This window comes from Leptonotus elevatus, chromosome 17 (genome assembly GCF_054856555.1).
Source record: "Leptonotus elevatus isolate MCC_2025b chromosome 17, RoL_Lele_1.0, whole genome shotgun sequence".
Taxonomy (NCBI): Eukaryota; Metazoa; Chordata; class Actinopteri; order Syngnathiformes; family Syngnathidae; genus Leptonotus; species Leptonotus elevatus.
Window position 1 is genome coordinate 9,468,724 of NC_141255.1, and position 18,003 is coordinate 9,486,726.

Consider the following 18,003-nt stretch of genomic DNA (forward strand, 5'->3'; position numbering starts at 1 on the left):
CTGGGGGTTGTGGGGGGGGGGGGGGGGTAGTCAACAACAAATAATAGAGCATACCACCATCTGCTGGCCTTTTCAAAAATGGTTGCTACTTTCAAAAATATATTTTCGGGTACACAGAAAGGAAAGAATAAAAATTGTTTTGAAAGTTGAGAATTTCAGGGCTTTAAAAAAAAAAATCTCGAAAAGTTGTATATTTGTAGTTTCAAGATAGCAACAAAAAATTTATTGAAATGAAAAAGGGTATCTTTTCTAGATTTTTTTTTTGTAAGTTTAAGAAATGAGAAAGAAGGTATACATTTTTTCCAGGTTCATGCTGTACACCCCTGCTTCCTCATCTAAGAAACTTGAGGAGCTGATAACGACCCAACAGGCTTTCCCTTTGTCTCCCTCTGGTGGTCATTGTTATTTTTATGTTTCTTGGATGCGTTGTGACTGAAGACAAATTCATTGTGTTTTACATACCTGGCCAATAAAGTTGATTGTGATTATTATGAAGAAAAAGAAGTTTAAAAAAATTAAAATTTCTAGATGTAGTGTAAATCGGGTAAATTAATTATTTTGAGGGTGATTCAAGTTTAAGGCTTGTCCTAACTTTGAGTGTCCTCTAGGGGGCACAACGCCTGTCTGTTCTCATTGTTTGCTACTCCTGTTCTTGTAGTTGCTTTTCTTTGTGTTATACACTTAGAAAAGTTTCACTTTTTCCTTGAAAAAAGTTACAAACTTAAAAAATATGAATATAAAAAGTTGTATATTTGATTAATCATCGTATTACCGTATATTTATTTAACTTAACTTTTTTTTTAAACTGTCTTTACAAATAAAGTTTTCTTGAAAAAAAATCTTAAGTGTTCTAGAAATAATAAAATAATGTGAACGTCCAACATTATGCAGAGGAGAGGAACCGAGTCCTGAATGCCAAAAATCTGCAAATAATGGACAACCCCCTAAAAAGATTTTTTAATCGCCTATAGATGCCACAAGATGGCGACAAAAGACAAAAAAAATGATACATGAAGCTCCTCAAACCACACAAATTGTCTCGCTGGCAACAATATGTCAACAAAGTGAGCTGCAACAGCCATGCCAACCAAGAGTGCTGAAAGAGTGTAAAACGCGACTGAATCGTCCACGATTCATCTCGGAATTTTCATTAACTCGCTTGAAGTGAACCGTGAACGGAGCAGCTCGTTCGCTCATCAATCAAAGCTGCTTGGCACGTCATCTTCGGAGGACAAGGAGGGGGACAAAATTAGGGGATGCAATTAGAGAACACCTGCGGTGTGGAAAGGCGAAGACATGGAATTACAATGAGCAAACAGGAGCTCTGCCAGCGCGGGTACAAAAAGTATTTTATTTTGTGGCTAACTGTTCTTTTGCGCTGAAAATCGCCGTGGAATTGAAGTTGTATATGTGTTACAAAAAAAGGCAAAAAGATGCATAATGTGATTTTTGGCTTAAAATATATATTTTTCTTGATAGGGCAACTTTTTAAAGCTAAAATAAAGTGCATTATTTCCCTCTAAAATATGTTTTTTTTTCTTCCTTTCTCCAGTTATGCAGCTAATTTTACTGAAAATCTGCATCATTTTTCTACAAAATATATGATTTTCATTTTTTTCCCCCGAAAATACACAACTTTATTTACAACTTTAAATATTATAACCTTTATTACAGTGGATGCCCGCTAATTGCATGGGAGACTGCACAAAATTCTTGAAAAACTCTTAACTGTCCCCCACAAAAAAAAATTAAAAAAATATTCCAATTAATTTTTTTCTTTTTTTTAAGTATGACTGTTGTAGTGTAACTATTTATGTATGTATTTTTTTTTAAATCTTGTCCTCAACAATGTTCCTGACACATGCCAACAGCGCCACCTATCTGTCAATCAATGAACCCTCTTAATGTGGGATGACTCAAAGAAGCATAAAACAAACGGGTGACATTGTTACAAAAGACAAGACGGCCTGCATGCGGGAACAGATAACATTGAAGTGCCGTCGTTTGATTTACGGCGCACCATTTGTCAGCAGGCCGCCGATCGGTTTGACGGGCGGGCGAAACGGTCAGCAGCCGGCGAGGGACGAGGAACGGCGTCGGGGACGAGGAGGAGACATAAAAAGGCAGCCACGACCCAGGAAGGTCGGAGCCGCTGTCCGGTCCGGCCGGCCGGCGTGTGAAATACGACCGGCAGAGCTCATCGGCACCGCCGGGAAAATCGATCGTTTAGAATGTTGTAAAAATATTCCTGAGTCAGTTTCAGACCGTTGAGGGTATTACCGTATTTATTGTTGGAATTGGGAAATAAAAAAAAGCAAATTTGTAACTTTTTTTTAGCAAAATTGTGAAATTAACCATTTTCATTGGATGTGCCAATTAGTCTTTACGCCAAACAGACGACATTCCCAACTGAGAAACTACTTTTTAATGCTCCATAACAGGAAGGTTAATCATAAAAGTTGAAAGAGATTGTTCAGAAACGACAAGTGTACACCAAAAGCTTAAGCTAACTACCCTTTCCTGCTCATCTTACCGATGTAGCCGACCTCCAGCAAGCCAAACTGCTCCAGAACCTTCACAACAAGGACTACGACAGCCAATACGGCCATCATTTCCAGACCCTCCAAGTTCATGTCGACGGGCCATCAAAACGCTCGTGTGAGTGTGGTGCTCTTTGGCACCAGGAGATGGTGGGGAGGCACGTTTGGGTGACGCTAACGACCAGGAGGAGGGGGGACGTGACGGAGCGGCACATTTATGTACCAAAGTATCATTCCAGTACAATATAACATCCATACAATAAAGAACACACACAGGTGTGTATTCTTTATCCTCTGCAAAAAATCCACAAGCATTTCTGCGGCTTAGTTGCGACCATCTTCTGTGTTTCATCATCAAATCTAAGTGTAGATACAAGATGCTGTATGTCAGTATGCATTATGCTGCCCCCTGGTGGCCAAAGCATGCACACCAAAAAGAGCAGCATAATGTCCACTGAATTATCATGAAGCACAAGTTGATTGAATATTTTATTCTGTTTAATTATTGTATGTTTTTATTAAGTGCATATAATATATTTTTTAAATAAACAAAATGAAAGAAGTTTTGGGAGGAATAAATAAGTAGTTTTTCCAAAATAAAAATACAATCATTCCTGAAAAGTAAAAACATTTTTTTTTAATTAAAAATGTAAGACTTTATCGTATTTTCTTGAATCTTCCAAAATATAAAACCAAAATGTGTCCCCCTCCTCCAAACTAAGTTACCATATAAAGCGTGTTTACATTTATAATGTACAATAAAAAAAATGGTAAAGGAGTATGACAGCGCCACCATTTTGCTTCCTCGTCACCTCAGGTGTTTGCAAGGTTGCAATCAAGGCCTGGCAAATGCGAGTCACAAATAATCAGCACACAGTGTGTCGTATCAATCAGTGTGATTGGTGGTGAGGCTAATTAGTGGCGTGTGCGTATGTGTTGACACCTGCACGCTGACAAGTTTTAACATGAAGAGTTTGAACACAATGCCATTTTCATATATTGCCACAACACATAACATGCAAATAAGACGTTTTAGTACAGCTATGTAGCAAATAATCTCATATCATCCGTACATACTACACACGGTTTTGCCTTTAAAAATGCTGATTTTATTGGTATTGTCACCATTTTTGTTAAAAAAAAATAAGCAATAGATGAATGATTTATTTATCATCTTAAAAATGCATTTTTAACAGATCATTTTACTGAGTGTATTTCATTTTATTTCAAGTCATGACAATTAATTAATAGGTCAAACGTATTATACTGCATCCTGTTACATTGCTGCCACCAAGTGGACAAAGTTAGAAACTGCAAACCATAGATGGAAAGAATTGCTGACAACAACAAAAACCTTCATTGGGACATTTAAACCATTCTGGTACGTTAATTTCTCAAGAATAACAATAATGCTCCTGGGAATCTTTAATTAGCCCCAAAATAAAGTCATTAACTCCATCATTACATTCAATCAATATTTTGTGCATTACGCCCCATTGTTCCCTCAAACTTTGAAAACGGGTGAAAATGAGCGTTGCATAAAATGCGCGCTAGCAAGCAAGTATCTTGTTTCCAAACATCAGCATTAGCCGGGTGACAAATGGCGAATGTGGCCGCCAACGTTCCCCTGCTGGCTCCAAATAACCGACAACACAAAGCAACATTGACCATCTGGGGAACAAATCGGAAACATTTGCAGCTCTCGCCATCAATCGGACCCGATATATTCGACGGCGGCCGGGCTGTCGTTGTCACGTCCCATCTGGTACCACCGAACAAGATGGATGCGTGTGACAACAACGGTCAGTTAGAATATTAAGGCAGCAGGATGCACTCGCGAATTGATCTGCATAAGCCGAGGTTTGAACAGCAAACGTCAACAACATTTTTGAGGCAAAGCGAAGGACTGCCAGTTTGATACGCACTTCTGAAATTTGATTAAATTAGGTGGAATTATATATTATTAATAAATAATTAAATTAATCTACTTAATCAAAAATCCATATGCAACACTATATTTTTCATTAATGTATGTCTTTACAGTTTCAAATGATCACATCACCATTCCTAGGAAATCACAATGTCCGATCATTTGTTTACCAATTTCTGTGTTCACATTTTCAATTGATCATTTCAACATTCCTAGGAAATCGCAATGTCCTATCACTGGTTAGCTATTGCTATGTTCACAGTTTCAAAAGATGACTTGGGGTTATTATAGTTTTGGAATTTTCATTTTAGTTTGTTTTTATTTCGTTTTGAGTTTTGTGTTTTTAAATTTAGTTCGTTTTAAGGGTAGTTCTGTTAGTTTTAGTTAGTTTCAGTATTCCATCCATCCATTTACTACCGCTTATCCAGGGTCGGGTTGCGGGGGCAGCAGCCTTAGGAGGGAAGCCCAGACTTCCCTCTCCTCAGCCACTTCGACCAGCTCCCCGACGGGATCCTAAGGCGTTCCCAGGCCAGCCGGGAGACATAGTCTCTAAAAATTAAACTGCACTAAAAAAAATAGCCACCAGAGGGTGCTAGAACTGCACAAATGGCAGAACCGTTGATAGAGTTTTGCCAACTGGTTAAATGACATAAGGACGCCATCTTGTTACCCTGCCGAAACCGAGTTGGCCGAACTCTCTTTATCAACGGCTCTGACAAATGGAAATCAACTGGACTTTTTTAACAGATGTGCTTTTTTTTTAATATCGTGACATGACGACCCCGATATATTGTGGCAGTTTTAATATTGCTATATCACGATATTGCCGTTATTGTTACATCCCTAATGCCACACACAACTGGAAAAATATATACATATAGAAATGCAGTCTATGTTTTGGTCTTACAAGTCAAAGTCACATAACAATTGTCAAATAAGCATTGCCTCACAAAAGAAAGAGTATTTCCCCTTCCCTGTCTGCCACTTGGGACAGTCCAATGAGTTCAACCACACGGTGCTCCAATCACACCTTTTCAGTGAGGGAGGGTGGACAGATCCCTCACATGATCATTTCAACATTCCTAGGAAATCGCAATGTGCTATCAATAGTTAGCTATTTTGGGAACAGGCCTGGGGGGGCACCTCTGGTGACAACTTCTCAAATTTATGACTTTAAAAAAATACATATATATATATTGGCCTTATTTCCACAAAAAAAATATATATATAGAAAAATCATTTTCAAAATTATACTCAACATTTTCTGAAAAAAAAAAGTACACAATGCGTTTTCCTTCAAATTCAAAGAATAATCGGCCCACCAATTTATCAGTCACAAATCTCAAGTATTTCTGTTCTGACGATGAGGAAGCTCTCTACCTGTGGCCCAGGTTCGCTTCCATGTAACGTGAGGTTGTCAGGTAACCATGGATACGGGAAAAATGACATCTGCTTTTGCCTCGGTGGGCTTTGCGTTCGCTTTTTCCAAACAACAGAAGGCCTGACAAAGACACCCGGGACCGACGTCAGGAACGCGGCCCACAACGTAGCACTCAATAGAGGACGACGGAGCTCCTCCACGTGCCTTTCACTAGTCCCCTTGTCGCAAACGACTCATTTGACCAGTTGGTCGCCTGAGTAAGCAGCTTACTCCCACGCGGCAAAAACACAAACATTCAGATGCCGACCACGCACGCACTGTGCGAGCACCTGAGGGGGCTCGTGGGATGGCGAGCTCTTGTCATGCAAACTGCGGAGATAAATGGCAGGCTGCAGAGTGGCTTGTTAAGAGCCTCTTTTCTATTGTTTGCTTCATGGAGAGTGAGCAAGCGCAGCATTTTCGTTTGGAAGTACACAAAACGACAGCAGTAGTTGGAAGGGATCACCTGTGCAAGTTTTTCATAGTTTCATGTGAAAGCAAGAGAGTGAAATAGATGACATGTCGTATCTGGGTTTCCCTCCCATCTCTAAGATATGCTTACAATGCACATGGAGCGAAACCAGGCCTGCTCACCAAGGCCCCCCCCCCCCCCCTCCAAAAATATACGACTTTCATTATTATCGTTGCTTTTCCCTTTTGTGCCGAGCCAATTAAACCACCAGGACGGTTTACCAACAGCGTCAGCAACATCGCAGGCAAAGCAAACAACACTTTACACACCCAACACACTCCCTATGAAAAAAATTAATAAATAAATAAATGATTTCAAACCAATTTCCTGATCTGCTGGTCCGGCAAGAAAATAGATTGCAGAATGAAATGGAAGAGCTGACGTCCAAATTTGCAGCAAGCAACAGCTGAAATTTGCTCGTGGAAGGTTGAAACGAGCTTGGAATCGTCAAGTTACCCCCAAGGGGTCGTACAGGCACGGCGTGTGCCATCACGATGACACACAAAATATATATATATATATATATATATATATATATATATATATATATATATATATATATATATATATATATATATATATATATATATATATATATATATATATATATATATATATATATATATATTTCTTTTTTTTTAAAAAGCCTACCTGTGGGCTTGCGTCTTTGTGGTTTAGGCTGAAGCGAGAAGATGACCATTAAAGCTCCCATGATGCCCTGCTCGGCTCCCTCGCCGCGAGTGATCTGAAAGTCCTGCTTGAATTCCACAAACACACACACACACACACACACACACACTTTTGCCTCCCACGCTTGAGAGTGAAGCCTCACATTGGCGTGAGTGAGAGAAAGAGAGAGACAGACAGGGGGGGGGGGATAAAAAAAAAACTTCCTTTCCAGTCACCCTGCTTCGGCTGCACGGCGAGCGCTTGAGTTTGGAGTTTTGACGCAAGACCCCGGTACCCCCCCCCCCAAGCCACCCCCCCCCCCCCACACTTTATTTATCTGAGATGGGGAGCATCTTGACCGTGCCAAAGAAAGCCACCAAGATGAATGGTCGCACTCCAGAAGAGCAGAGACGAAAGTATGAGCTCAATGCAATGTGTTTCTTTTTTTGCGATGCAATTATATGGACAGGTATTGCCGCCGCAACACTGATCCTCGGGGGGAAGATTGCGTGGATTAAGGCAAAGGTCACACATGATCAATCCTGTGGATGGGAAAGTCAGAGAAGATTTTTGTGGAAAATGTTATGCTATCATGCCAGCAGTGTGCATCATACACAAAACAATGAAATGACTAACAGAAATATGCAAGTTTCACTTCAAAATGGCCACTAGATGGCCACAAAGTAATTAAGTAAAAACTGGCTCTTGATTATCACACTGACCTGTCTTATTATTATTTAAAATAGGGAAAGAAAATCTACTGGCTTTTAAAAAACTATTATTATTTATATAACTGATTTTTTTATTATACATTTTCTAAATTCATACGATCATCTTTATTTGCCAAGTATGCTAAAGCACACACATTTAGGACTTATCGGCACTGACTTGTCAAGGTTTACTGTGAGGATTTGGACGCTAGAGGGTGCAATTGCTCCATTTTCAAACACCTGACAAACTTTCTCCTCTTCTTGGGAGTTTTGCTCCCACACTCCAAACACTGTCACGATAAAGAGCATTCCGTTTCTGGAAGAGGAGCTCGAAATAAGATGAGACGATGGGGCCCATTGTAAATAAAAGAGTGCAGTGTGCAATCTTTTTTTTTCTCCATGACGTAACAGCAGCAAAAAGTGCCGTGTCAGGTATCAGAGATTCTTTCCCAAACAATTTTTCTAAAAAGAAAAAAAAAGGAAAACACTTTTTCAACCCTCATCATGCATGAGTGAATATTATGTACAGAACTAGCAATTCCAACGCTCTGTAAAAAAAATTCTTGGAATCAAAGTGCCACAGCAATATACAGCGTTAACCGTAACTCCTCACTCACACTTCATTAGGGCAATATTGATGGCGGCGCATTAGCATTCTCCATTTTGTCCCACTTAAGTTGGCTGCGGAGTCCTCACCCCGGGATATTGCAGCGAGTACTATTAAATATGCACAGCTGGAGCACCATGTCAAGTTTCAAAGAAAAGAGAATTTATCCAGAACAATGCTTTGGATGGCTGTTTTTTTTTTTTTTTAAATATGTGACATTGAAAAATCACAAGTTGACTGCTTTAAAGCTCAGTTAGGGTTAATTTTAAACAAAGTTTTTGTCATTTTGTATGCTGTTTCTAACCATTATTTAAGGCACTTTTTATTCTCCACACTTCTTTTTTTTTGCCGTGTAACAACTCCCACCTAATACTTCCCATTTACACCGTTCGAATTTCAAATTGTTTAAAAAATTCACGCCTTCCGGGGAATATATCGTCTGATTCCACATTACTTCCAGTATTCGCACAATTTAACGGTAAAGCTGCAATATGGAACTTTTCCTCCCCAAATAACTTTACAATAAGCTTTTTATTTGACCATTTATGACTGAAATGCCTTCTAATTAGTAGATTAACACCGTCGCTGTTCACAATGGGTACTCCTGCAAGCCTCTGGCCAATAGCTTTCAGACTGGATTCGGGTTAGAATTCCCCATGCTCTGTCTGCGGATGTGACGTAGTGTGCGTGGTGTGTATGTGAAGAACGGTATGTGCAGTTTCATTTTTTGTCAGCAGGTGGCAGTAGCGATTCAAAATGGAATATTCTACCTTCAGTAGCTTTAAATATCAAATTTTCCCCATTCATTTTCAATGGGACAGCCATAGAACGTAGTCCCACTGATATAGTCCCACTTTTCACACCCGCGTCCATACATACACCTTATCATCATTGTTTTGTACCGCTCGGTGGCGCAGTTGGTAAAGTCTAAAGTGCATTGTCCAGGAGGTGGCGGGTTCGAATTCCATCTCCAACTGTACATTGCAAATATATCCATGGCCATTATGCTAAGTGACCATAAATATGTCATTAGCCATGATTTTGGACCGAATTTTAGTATATTCGATGGTTCGATATCAATTGACTATTATATCAGGAAATGGATTATAATTTCACTGAAATGGATTATAATTTCACTGAAATTATTTAAGCACATGCATTCAAATCTTACCATTCAGCTAATCACATTCAGTTTTTCAGCATTCCTATGCAATTTCTGGAGAAATTGCACTTTGTCTAGTTAAATATTTATAGAGTTTGTTGTTCTATGGATATTTAAAAAAATATTTTTTACAACAAATATAAACACAAAAGAACCATTGCATTTTATGAATAATTTTATCCTAAAATTCACACTAAAACCAAAGCAACATTTCCTATAGGAAATATTGTAAATCCAATTAATCGGCAAAAGTACATCGATTTTCACCTACTGCATGTGGGTCCGGTATCCCCTCACCCCGATTCAATAATGGGTTCACCGTCATCACATCTGAAAGGTACATTGTGATGCAAACTCCTGCTGCCCATCATTTCAATCATCCTGTGACTCCCCAAGCGAGCAAAACAGCTAATCCAACGTGATCCAAATCATGAAGCCACGGCTCGTATTTATAGCATCTAATTTACAAGCTGAAGCGCAGCCAAGCGCTTGTGCTCATTAATCCCAAAAGATTGAGCGGGAATACATGTGTCATTTTGCTTAACAAAAAAGCCACTGAATACAGAAACAAGTGAACAAAGTTAAGCGGCGGCGTTATTCAAGGGCCAAAGGTGACACGTTTGCTAAAAACAACATAAAATGGTTTCCATTCGCCAGCGTGCCGACGTCATCGTCTGCGGCATGAATTAAACGCCGGAAGGTTTTAATAGAAGACATTAATCATGCTGCCGCACAGCTTGAAACCTGGGGGCCATAAAAATGTAAAACTGTTCGTAAAGGGGATTAAAAGCCAATTAGGAGGACTCCAGCTCATCGATAAATCAGAATGAACGCAAGGCTACCAATAGCACCACAACAACAACATGACAATGATTCATATTGCTTTCAGGGTGGTATTAAGACGTTTGTTGCATTTTCACGCTTCATTGCAAATTAGCCCTCCACCTCATTTCTTTGACATACTCAACGGTGCCAAGTGTTTTTGAATTGAGGGATTACATTGATTACAATTACTAGCAGTGTTATGTTAAATTAGCTAGCGACGCTTATGCTAGCGTAGATGTGCAGTTGTGTAAAAGTCACTTCTTTACATTGGTCTTAAAAGAAAAGTGGCATCGAACATCAATAACCTTAAATCATAGCTCTAATTTTTATACATCTGAGATTATTTTTTTGAGTTTGGACATTTAAGGCCCCGTACTTATTGTTACTCGAGTCTGCATTGTGGGGGGAAATTATCACCACAAAAATCACGCGATAGTGAAAAATCTGCATGGATGGATAAAACTATTACGAGCAATTTGAACAGCAAACAACAAATGGCACGTAAGTCTTTTCCATCTTCCGGCAAAAACACTTGGTTTGCAATAGCCACCCGGCGTCTGTGTTTACTCCAGAAAGGGTTAACGTCTGCCTCACGGTAAAAACCCATTTCACGGTCAAACTGCGGCGTCACAGAGCAAAATCAATGAATTTCATTTAGCCCTGCGACAAAAATAGGCCGAATTTGCGGGCCTGACTGGTTACATTGCTCACATCTGAATTCTGTCAAGTGGTTGCCACCTTTTCACAAGACTCCTGTGTGGTAACTTCATCATAAATGATTCACATTGGGTCATCTGGAAGTACATTTACAGCAGATAAAGAACTGTTTCCAAATAATTACCTTTATTTTATTTTTTTACGACAGCCTCGACATGAAGTCATATTTCGCTGAGGAACGAGCAGCCCCGAGTCTGAGCCCGGCCGCCTCGGTGGCTCCAGGCAGTGACATCACGGGGTCGGCCATTAGGCGCGTACCTCGGGGCTTGGGGAGGGGGCAGATCTGAAGCATCTCGTTGCTTCACGCCACCAGTCACGTGACGCTAATTCACAGCACACTTCATCTCCGTTCATGCGCCAACAATTGCCTGCTGAGCACCAACCATGCTTTTCAATGCATTAATCCTCCGCGGAAAAAAATTGCTTTGCAGAAACTTAATTAACGGCTTTAATACAGGGGGAAAAAAAAGATTCAATGTTGCTGAGGGAAGTGGCTTTCCGGATGTTGTTTTGAATTATTTTTAGAGCTTCGTTTTGGCGCGGACAAATCATTGGCTTGTCCAGCACGAGGACAAGCCCTGGGAATAGTTTTGTGGGCACTCAAACACATCCCACTGAGAACCATAATGTGCAAAGCAAACATTGTTTTGACTGTGTCTATTGACTGCTGCGGCTTCTCGGCCCGCTCTGCTCTATTTACTCCAGCAAATCTGCAATTACAGTTATTTGCTTTCTTTTGGCGTCCTTTAGGCCATATGAAATTGCATTAGGGGGCGAGAATCCTGCGGCTGTTGGAGATGCAGACAAACCGCGGCAGCCTGAAAACCACCGGCCACTTCCTGTCCGCACAGGTCACTTCCTCATGATCAGTGAGGACGTCCTTAAAAACAGAGGTGGTAAATCCAGGTTCAGAAAAAACCCTGCCACAGTTTGGCTTTAGCCCTTTGTACTAACTAGCTAGCTAGCTAGCTCCTGTTAACATTGTTAACATTTTTACTGTTTTACTTTATATTTTAACTGTTTTGAATTTAGTTATAACTGTGTAGATGTAGGTGTAATTATGTTAACTTAATATAACTCGATGAATAATGTTTTTGATTGTTTTCTTATCTTTCCCTCTTTACTGGAAAAGAGAAAATTAATAAATGTATTTTTTATTATCTAAGGAAGTAGAGTTTTGAGAACGTTCTGTTCGGTCAATGAAAGTCCAAGGACGAGCTGGGATACTGCTGTCGAAGTCTAATCTGATTTTGCACCTACGGGAACTTGATGAGGGAGGGGAGAGGCAATTTCCTGTGAACACTGTTTTTCAATAAATGTGCCGTGTGCTCGAGTTTGGGACACACATTTGGGACGGATCACTGCTTGGATGACTTCAATTGTGTTATCAGAAATTTCTGAATAAACCTTGCAAGGAACCTCTTCACCAGAATCTCAACTATTGGAACATGTAAAAGAGTACAAAAATACTGTGTACTTTATCACTCCCTAGCAGGTAAACGAGCACACCCGGGTTGCTAGCTAGCTAGCACCTGGGGCTAAAGCCAAACTGTGGCAGGGTATTTTACTTTCTGGACCTTGATTTGCCACCTTTGCTTCACCAAGCAATATTAAAAAGTACGTTGAGATGTCACTTGATGGTGAAAAAAAATTAAAAATAAAAGAACATATCAATCACAAAACAATGGAAGAAAAGTAGGTACTTAAAAAAAGAAAAGAAAAACAGAACAACTCATGGGATAAATTGTAATTTCTTTAACAACAAAAGGTTGAGCTGGCATCAGTGGTAAAAACATCTACTTCTTGTAATGTGCTCTGCAAAGGGGCAGAAAAAAAGAACCCAAAAAGAGGCCACCCAGAAAATGGCAATCCATCCTCATTAGGTGCAACCGTGCAACCCTAACGTATCGGAGGCAACAGTGCGTCCCGTGTGACGACGCCCCCACCTTAGCGTCCAAGTTGGGGTACAAGCGCGGCCGCAAGCGAGGCAAATAACCAGCCCGACCCATGTTGCTTTGCATTTAAATTGAATTCTCAGTGCGCTCAGCGGCGCGCAGACAATGCTGGGAAACAGAGGGAAAGATTTGAAATCATATATCAACTCCTCATCGAATGGTAATCTGCATGTGGAATTGCTGGACGCCACCTCCACCTAATTTGGGGCAACCTCCAGCTTGAAAATCTCTGACATTGTAAAAACTGTGATTACCTAACCAGCGTTACTAGTTGGGGGAATTTTAACCGCTATTGTGGTACTGCGTGGCATCAGAAACATCATCTCATTCTCACAAAATGAACAAGTTACTTGCTTGGACACAGCCCAATTACAGTATTGGCATTTCCAAGGTACAACGTGATTTCCAACTTAAGTGAGTGTTGAGTCACTTTCCTGCTGTCATTTGTAGCGGCCTGCCGGTTGCACAGATTTAGCCAACGTGTAACGTGATGCGAGTGATTTTCTGCACGGTCGCCCATGACAAACGAGCCCGGGGGAGAATGAGCGATTGCGCCAGTTTATAACTGAGGTGTGGGCCAGTTCATGGACGAGAGGAGAGGAGAGGAGTGGGTGTGGCCGGGGCCGGGGCCGCCGGGGCCCGCCGGGGCCGCCGTGTCCTTGGGCAGCGGTTACATTTCATCACACAACAAACCAGAGGGAGTCTATTTTCTACAATTGACCTCTGGAGTATGTTACTGTAAAAGTAAAGGTCATGCAGAGGTGCTTTTGTGACACTAAAAATGGATAGTTTTCCTTGAAATTTGCATTCATTCACATTTCTACAGATCCGCAAGATGAGACGAAAAGGTGGTCGGTCTTCCACTTCCCTCAGCCCCACGTGTGTCAAAAGGACTTTTTGAGCAGTTTGCCATTTTGTGATAAAAGCGCTCCAAGATTGATCTGTCAAGAATTCACCCCATGAGCGGCCAATAAACGGGACATGAAAACCATTTGCGAGCTGTCACTCCTCACCCGTCAGCAGAAAATGACAGATTCTGAAGGCTCAGTTCAGGAACCTGCAACATCTGGGATTTCTTGAAAGGTATCAGAGCTCCCGAGAGGATTCTGACACCTGAAGGGTGTATTGATTCCCTGTTTGTTCTTAGGAAGCCTGCTCAGTAATTGCCGGCTAACCATGCGCGGAAAGGACATTGTCTCGTGTTGCGGTGCAGTCTGATTGGGCCTCAAAGGGATTTTAGAGTAAGTGACAGAAAATGAGAGGTAGGTCCTCTTAAGTAAGTAAGTAAGTAAGTAAGTAAGTAAGTACCCCACACTATCATATCAGAATGACATAGTTTGGAGCATTAATCACTTCAACTGTGAGGGTGACATCTCTTTGACAAGCCCATCATTTGCTAATTATTCACACATACTCACACATGATGATTAATGAAACGGGATCTTTCCACACCTGTCTCTGTCTACCGTCTTTCGTCCTTTGCGTGGCACGACCCGAGACCGGATCGTCTTGCACCATCGCAATCGGGTGAATCCCAAAAGCCAGGACAGACACGTCCTTATGCAGCCCGCGTGCATGGAGGTATCAAATATTCAGTGTTTACCGTACAGTCGGCACGGGGGCAAGTGGAACATGACCTGATCTGTCAGGAAACCAAAGAGAGACAAACAAAGAAGGGGGGGCCCCCTTATGTCAGAGGCAGGACCTCTCCTGTATAATACAGTGCAGAACTCAGACGCCGGACTGCGATGACGGAATGAGGCGTCGGATCCGGACGCCGAATCGTGCGCCTGAGAAGCATTTCCAGAAGCTGACGAGGAAAAAGGCTTTATCACCTTTATCGGCGTGTTAATGAACGGGAATTGAAATGTCACGTAAAAGTGCCTGTGTGGAAATGATGGAGGAGATAATGAGGACTCGTGTGCGCTTAAGATGTTGAATAACTGCTGACGCTGCAGTTATCAGATAGAAGCATTTACGTCTGCGATTCGCTTCCTATGGAAGTCTGACCTGGACATCGCGTTAGAGAGCATACCAACAGCGGACCCTATTAGGGTGTTAAAGTTAGGATGCTAGAGTCAGGGTGTTCAATTTAGGGTGTTCAAATGACGGTGTTAAAGTTAGGGTGTTATCTAGTAACTCATTCACTGCCATTGACGACTATAGACGTCAAAAAATGTGAAACTAATAAATAGTTCAAATGAATTTTTGACGTCTATAGCCGTCAATGGCAGTGAATGAGTTAAAAAGACCTGCGGCTTACAGTCGGGCTTATATGTGTAGCATTCCCCAAATTTAGCTAGCGCGGCTTATAGTCAGGTGCGCCTTGTAGTCTTTAACATGGAGTAACTTGTGAAATTCTGCACATTTTTTAAATTGTAAAATATTTATAAAAATCTTGATGTGGACGTGTCTGCTGTGTTGCGGCTGGAATTCCCCTAGCACAGGCTTTCCAAGTAAGGCGGTCATTAATCGTACGTTAAAAAAAATTAGTGGCATTAAAGCAACTTTAACTCATTCACTGCCATTGACGGCTATGGACGTCAAAAATTCATTCATTAGTTTAACATTATTTCCCACTTTTGCTAACAAGAGTATGAAAACCTAGAATTTAAAGAATATATAATTTAGAACAGATAAAACATTTGTGATTAATCGTTAGTTAACTAGTGAAGTCATGTGATTAATTACGTGGACGTCAAAAATTCATTTAAACTATTTCTATTAGTTTCACATTTTTTTTCCACTTTTGCTCACAAGAGTATGAAAAGCTAGGAAAAAAATATTTAAAATTTAGAATAGATATAACATTTGTGATTAATCGTTAGTTAGTTAAGTAAAGTCATGTGATTAATTACAATTAAAAAAATTAATCGCCTGACAGGCCTAAAAAAATAAATAAAAATAAGGGGCGTTTAATCGTAATTAATCACATGATAATTTTATATCTGTTATAAATGTAAAAAAAAAAAAAAAGGTTTTCATAAAAACTAATAGAAATAGTTTGCATGAAATTTTGACGTTTATAGTCGTCATTGGCAGTGAATGAGTTAAACACATTTTCACTCAATTTATTTGTTGGCATTAGTCACTTTAATCAAATATTTTACACCCAAACAGACACCGAAGCATATGGCGTTATCGGTATCAATACAAGTGTCGTCTTAAAAAGCACTTAATGGCCCACTGGTAGCTATGGAGACTAATGGCTAACTCCATTGGGCAAATTGATGGATTCCTCCAATCTCGGCATCTCCTGCTAATCTGTTTTTATTGGTTTGGATTTGAAAGCCTCAGCTGTCTTCACTCTGCCACAGTTAACAAGACTACAGAAAAGCGTGTGGCGATTTATTCGCTAGCCGGGAACGTGCGGTCTTGAAGAATATAAAAGCAATTTAGAGTGGCAGCTTGTATTGGATTGGAAGCGCCCTCAAGTTCATTAGCATCATGCAGCACGTCTCTGGGGGATGAGCGCTATCTCGCTCATGCAGCCAGGGCACAAGCAACTGTCTTGACAGCCACACTCAATTAAAGCCAGAGGAAAAAAAATTCCCGTAATCCGGGGAACAAGCCAGCCACAAGTGACAAAAGATCCGCTTTTCTCATGGAACCACCCAATGGCGGCCCACAAAGAGTCTTACCAGTGTTCAGCGAGCCAGTGATGAGTCTGAACAGGTACTGGGCGAACTTGAAAACCTCCCGCTTGCACCTTTTCCTGCAGCTCATCTTGGCCACCACCGGGAGTCGTTTCTCCTTCAAACAAGGTCCCGTTTGCTGGTCCGGCTGCGTCAGCGCGGCGCGGTGGTCATTCGTGAGCGGCTCCAGCGTAAAGGCTCTATCCGTCTCTGCGACAGACTTTCTGGAGGGGGGTAAAAATAAAAAAAAGTCTTCTCCCGGACACAAGCGCACGCTGCCGCACTTGATCTGGTCGTGTGCGCGTCTCTCACTCCACTCGGCACCATCTGTGGATGTTTTACCATTGCTGACGGTTGCTATGGAGGCGGGGCCTGATTGGCCCTGCCGGGAGGAGGGGGGGGGGGGGGGGAGATGCGAGGCACACTTTGATAGAGAGGTAGGGAAAGCACATTACTCTGTGTAGTCGAAGTCAAAGTCGACTTTACGAGTATATTCACTTTTTTGACGATTCACTTTTTCTGATGACATTTGGAAGAAGAAAAAAAGTGAAACTTGACAAGGGAGGCAGCTGACTGTCAGAAACCAGGCAGGTGAATCATTGACCTGCTCCACCTGCCCATGTAGGTGCGCTTCATTTAGTTTACTCCCATAACCTTGTATTACGGAACGTAGCCCCAGCGATTCGAGATGAAATGGTTCAGCGATTTCAAACAATTAGTGAAGTAACCCCCGCATATTTCCAATAGCTTGTCATAAATTCACTTCATTCACAAATCTGAAATCCATGTCTTTCAACTTCATAAGGGTAATGTAAAATGAAATGCCATCCATCCATCATCTACCGCTTATCCAGGGTCAGGACCAGCCCAGACTTCCTTCTCCCCAGCCACTTCAGCCGGCTCCTCCTACGGGATCCCAAGGCGTTCCCGAGCCAGCCGAGAGACATAGTCTCTCCAAGGTGTCCTGGGTCGTCCCCGAGGCCTCCCGCCGGTGGGACATGCCTGGAACACCTCTCCAGGGAGGCGTCCAGGAGGCATCCGAACCGGATGCCCGAGCCACCTCAGCTGGTTCCTCTCAATGCGGAGGAGTAGCGGCTCGACACTGAGTCAATCCCGGATGACCGAGCTTCTCACTCTATCTCGAAGTGAGAGCCCGGATGCCCTGCGGAGGAAACTCATTTCGGCCGCTTGTATCCGGGATCTTGAAATGAAATGGAATATTAATATTCATGGCAGGGCTCGTCCCAATTGTAATTATCTTTATTACCGCATCAAGCATATCTGCTAATCGGCTCTGTTGCTGCCTCGTTTTTGTACTATCTGACGCAGCATGTTATTAGCGATAGCATCGGCAGCTAACA

At 41.5% G+C, this 18,003-nt stretch overlaps 1 protein-coding gene across 4 annotated transcripts in view; it reads right to left on the reverse strand.

Moving 5' to 3' along the window:
- Window positions 1-18,003, reverse strand: part of kcnip4a (potassium voltage-gated channel interacting protein 4a) — a 45,085-nt gene that overhangs the window by 16,032 nt on the left and 11,050 nt on the right. The window contains exon 1 of one of the 4 annotated variants that reach the window (XM_086058135.1): window positions 16,649-16,958. The exons of 2 other annotated variants lie outside the window; for them this stretch is intronic. In XM_086058135.1, coding sequence (XP_085914261.1) covers window positions 16,649-16,733 — 85 coding nt within the window. In that variant the 5' untranslated portion in view covers window positions 16,734-16,958. Of the gene's footprint in view, window positions 1-7,013; window positions 7,133-16,648; window positions 16,959-18,003 lie in introns of those variants that run through there. One more of the 4 variants, XM_086058137.1, reaches the window with a different exon arrangement.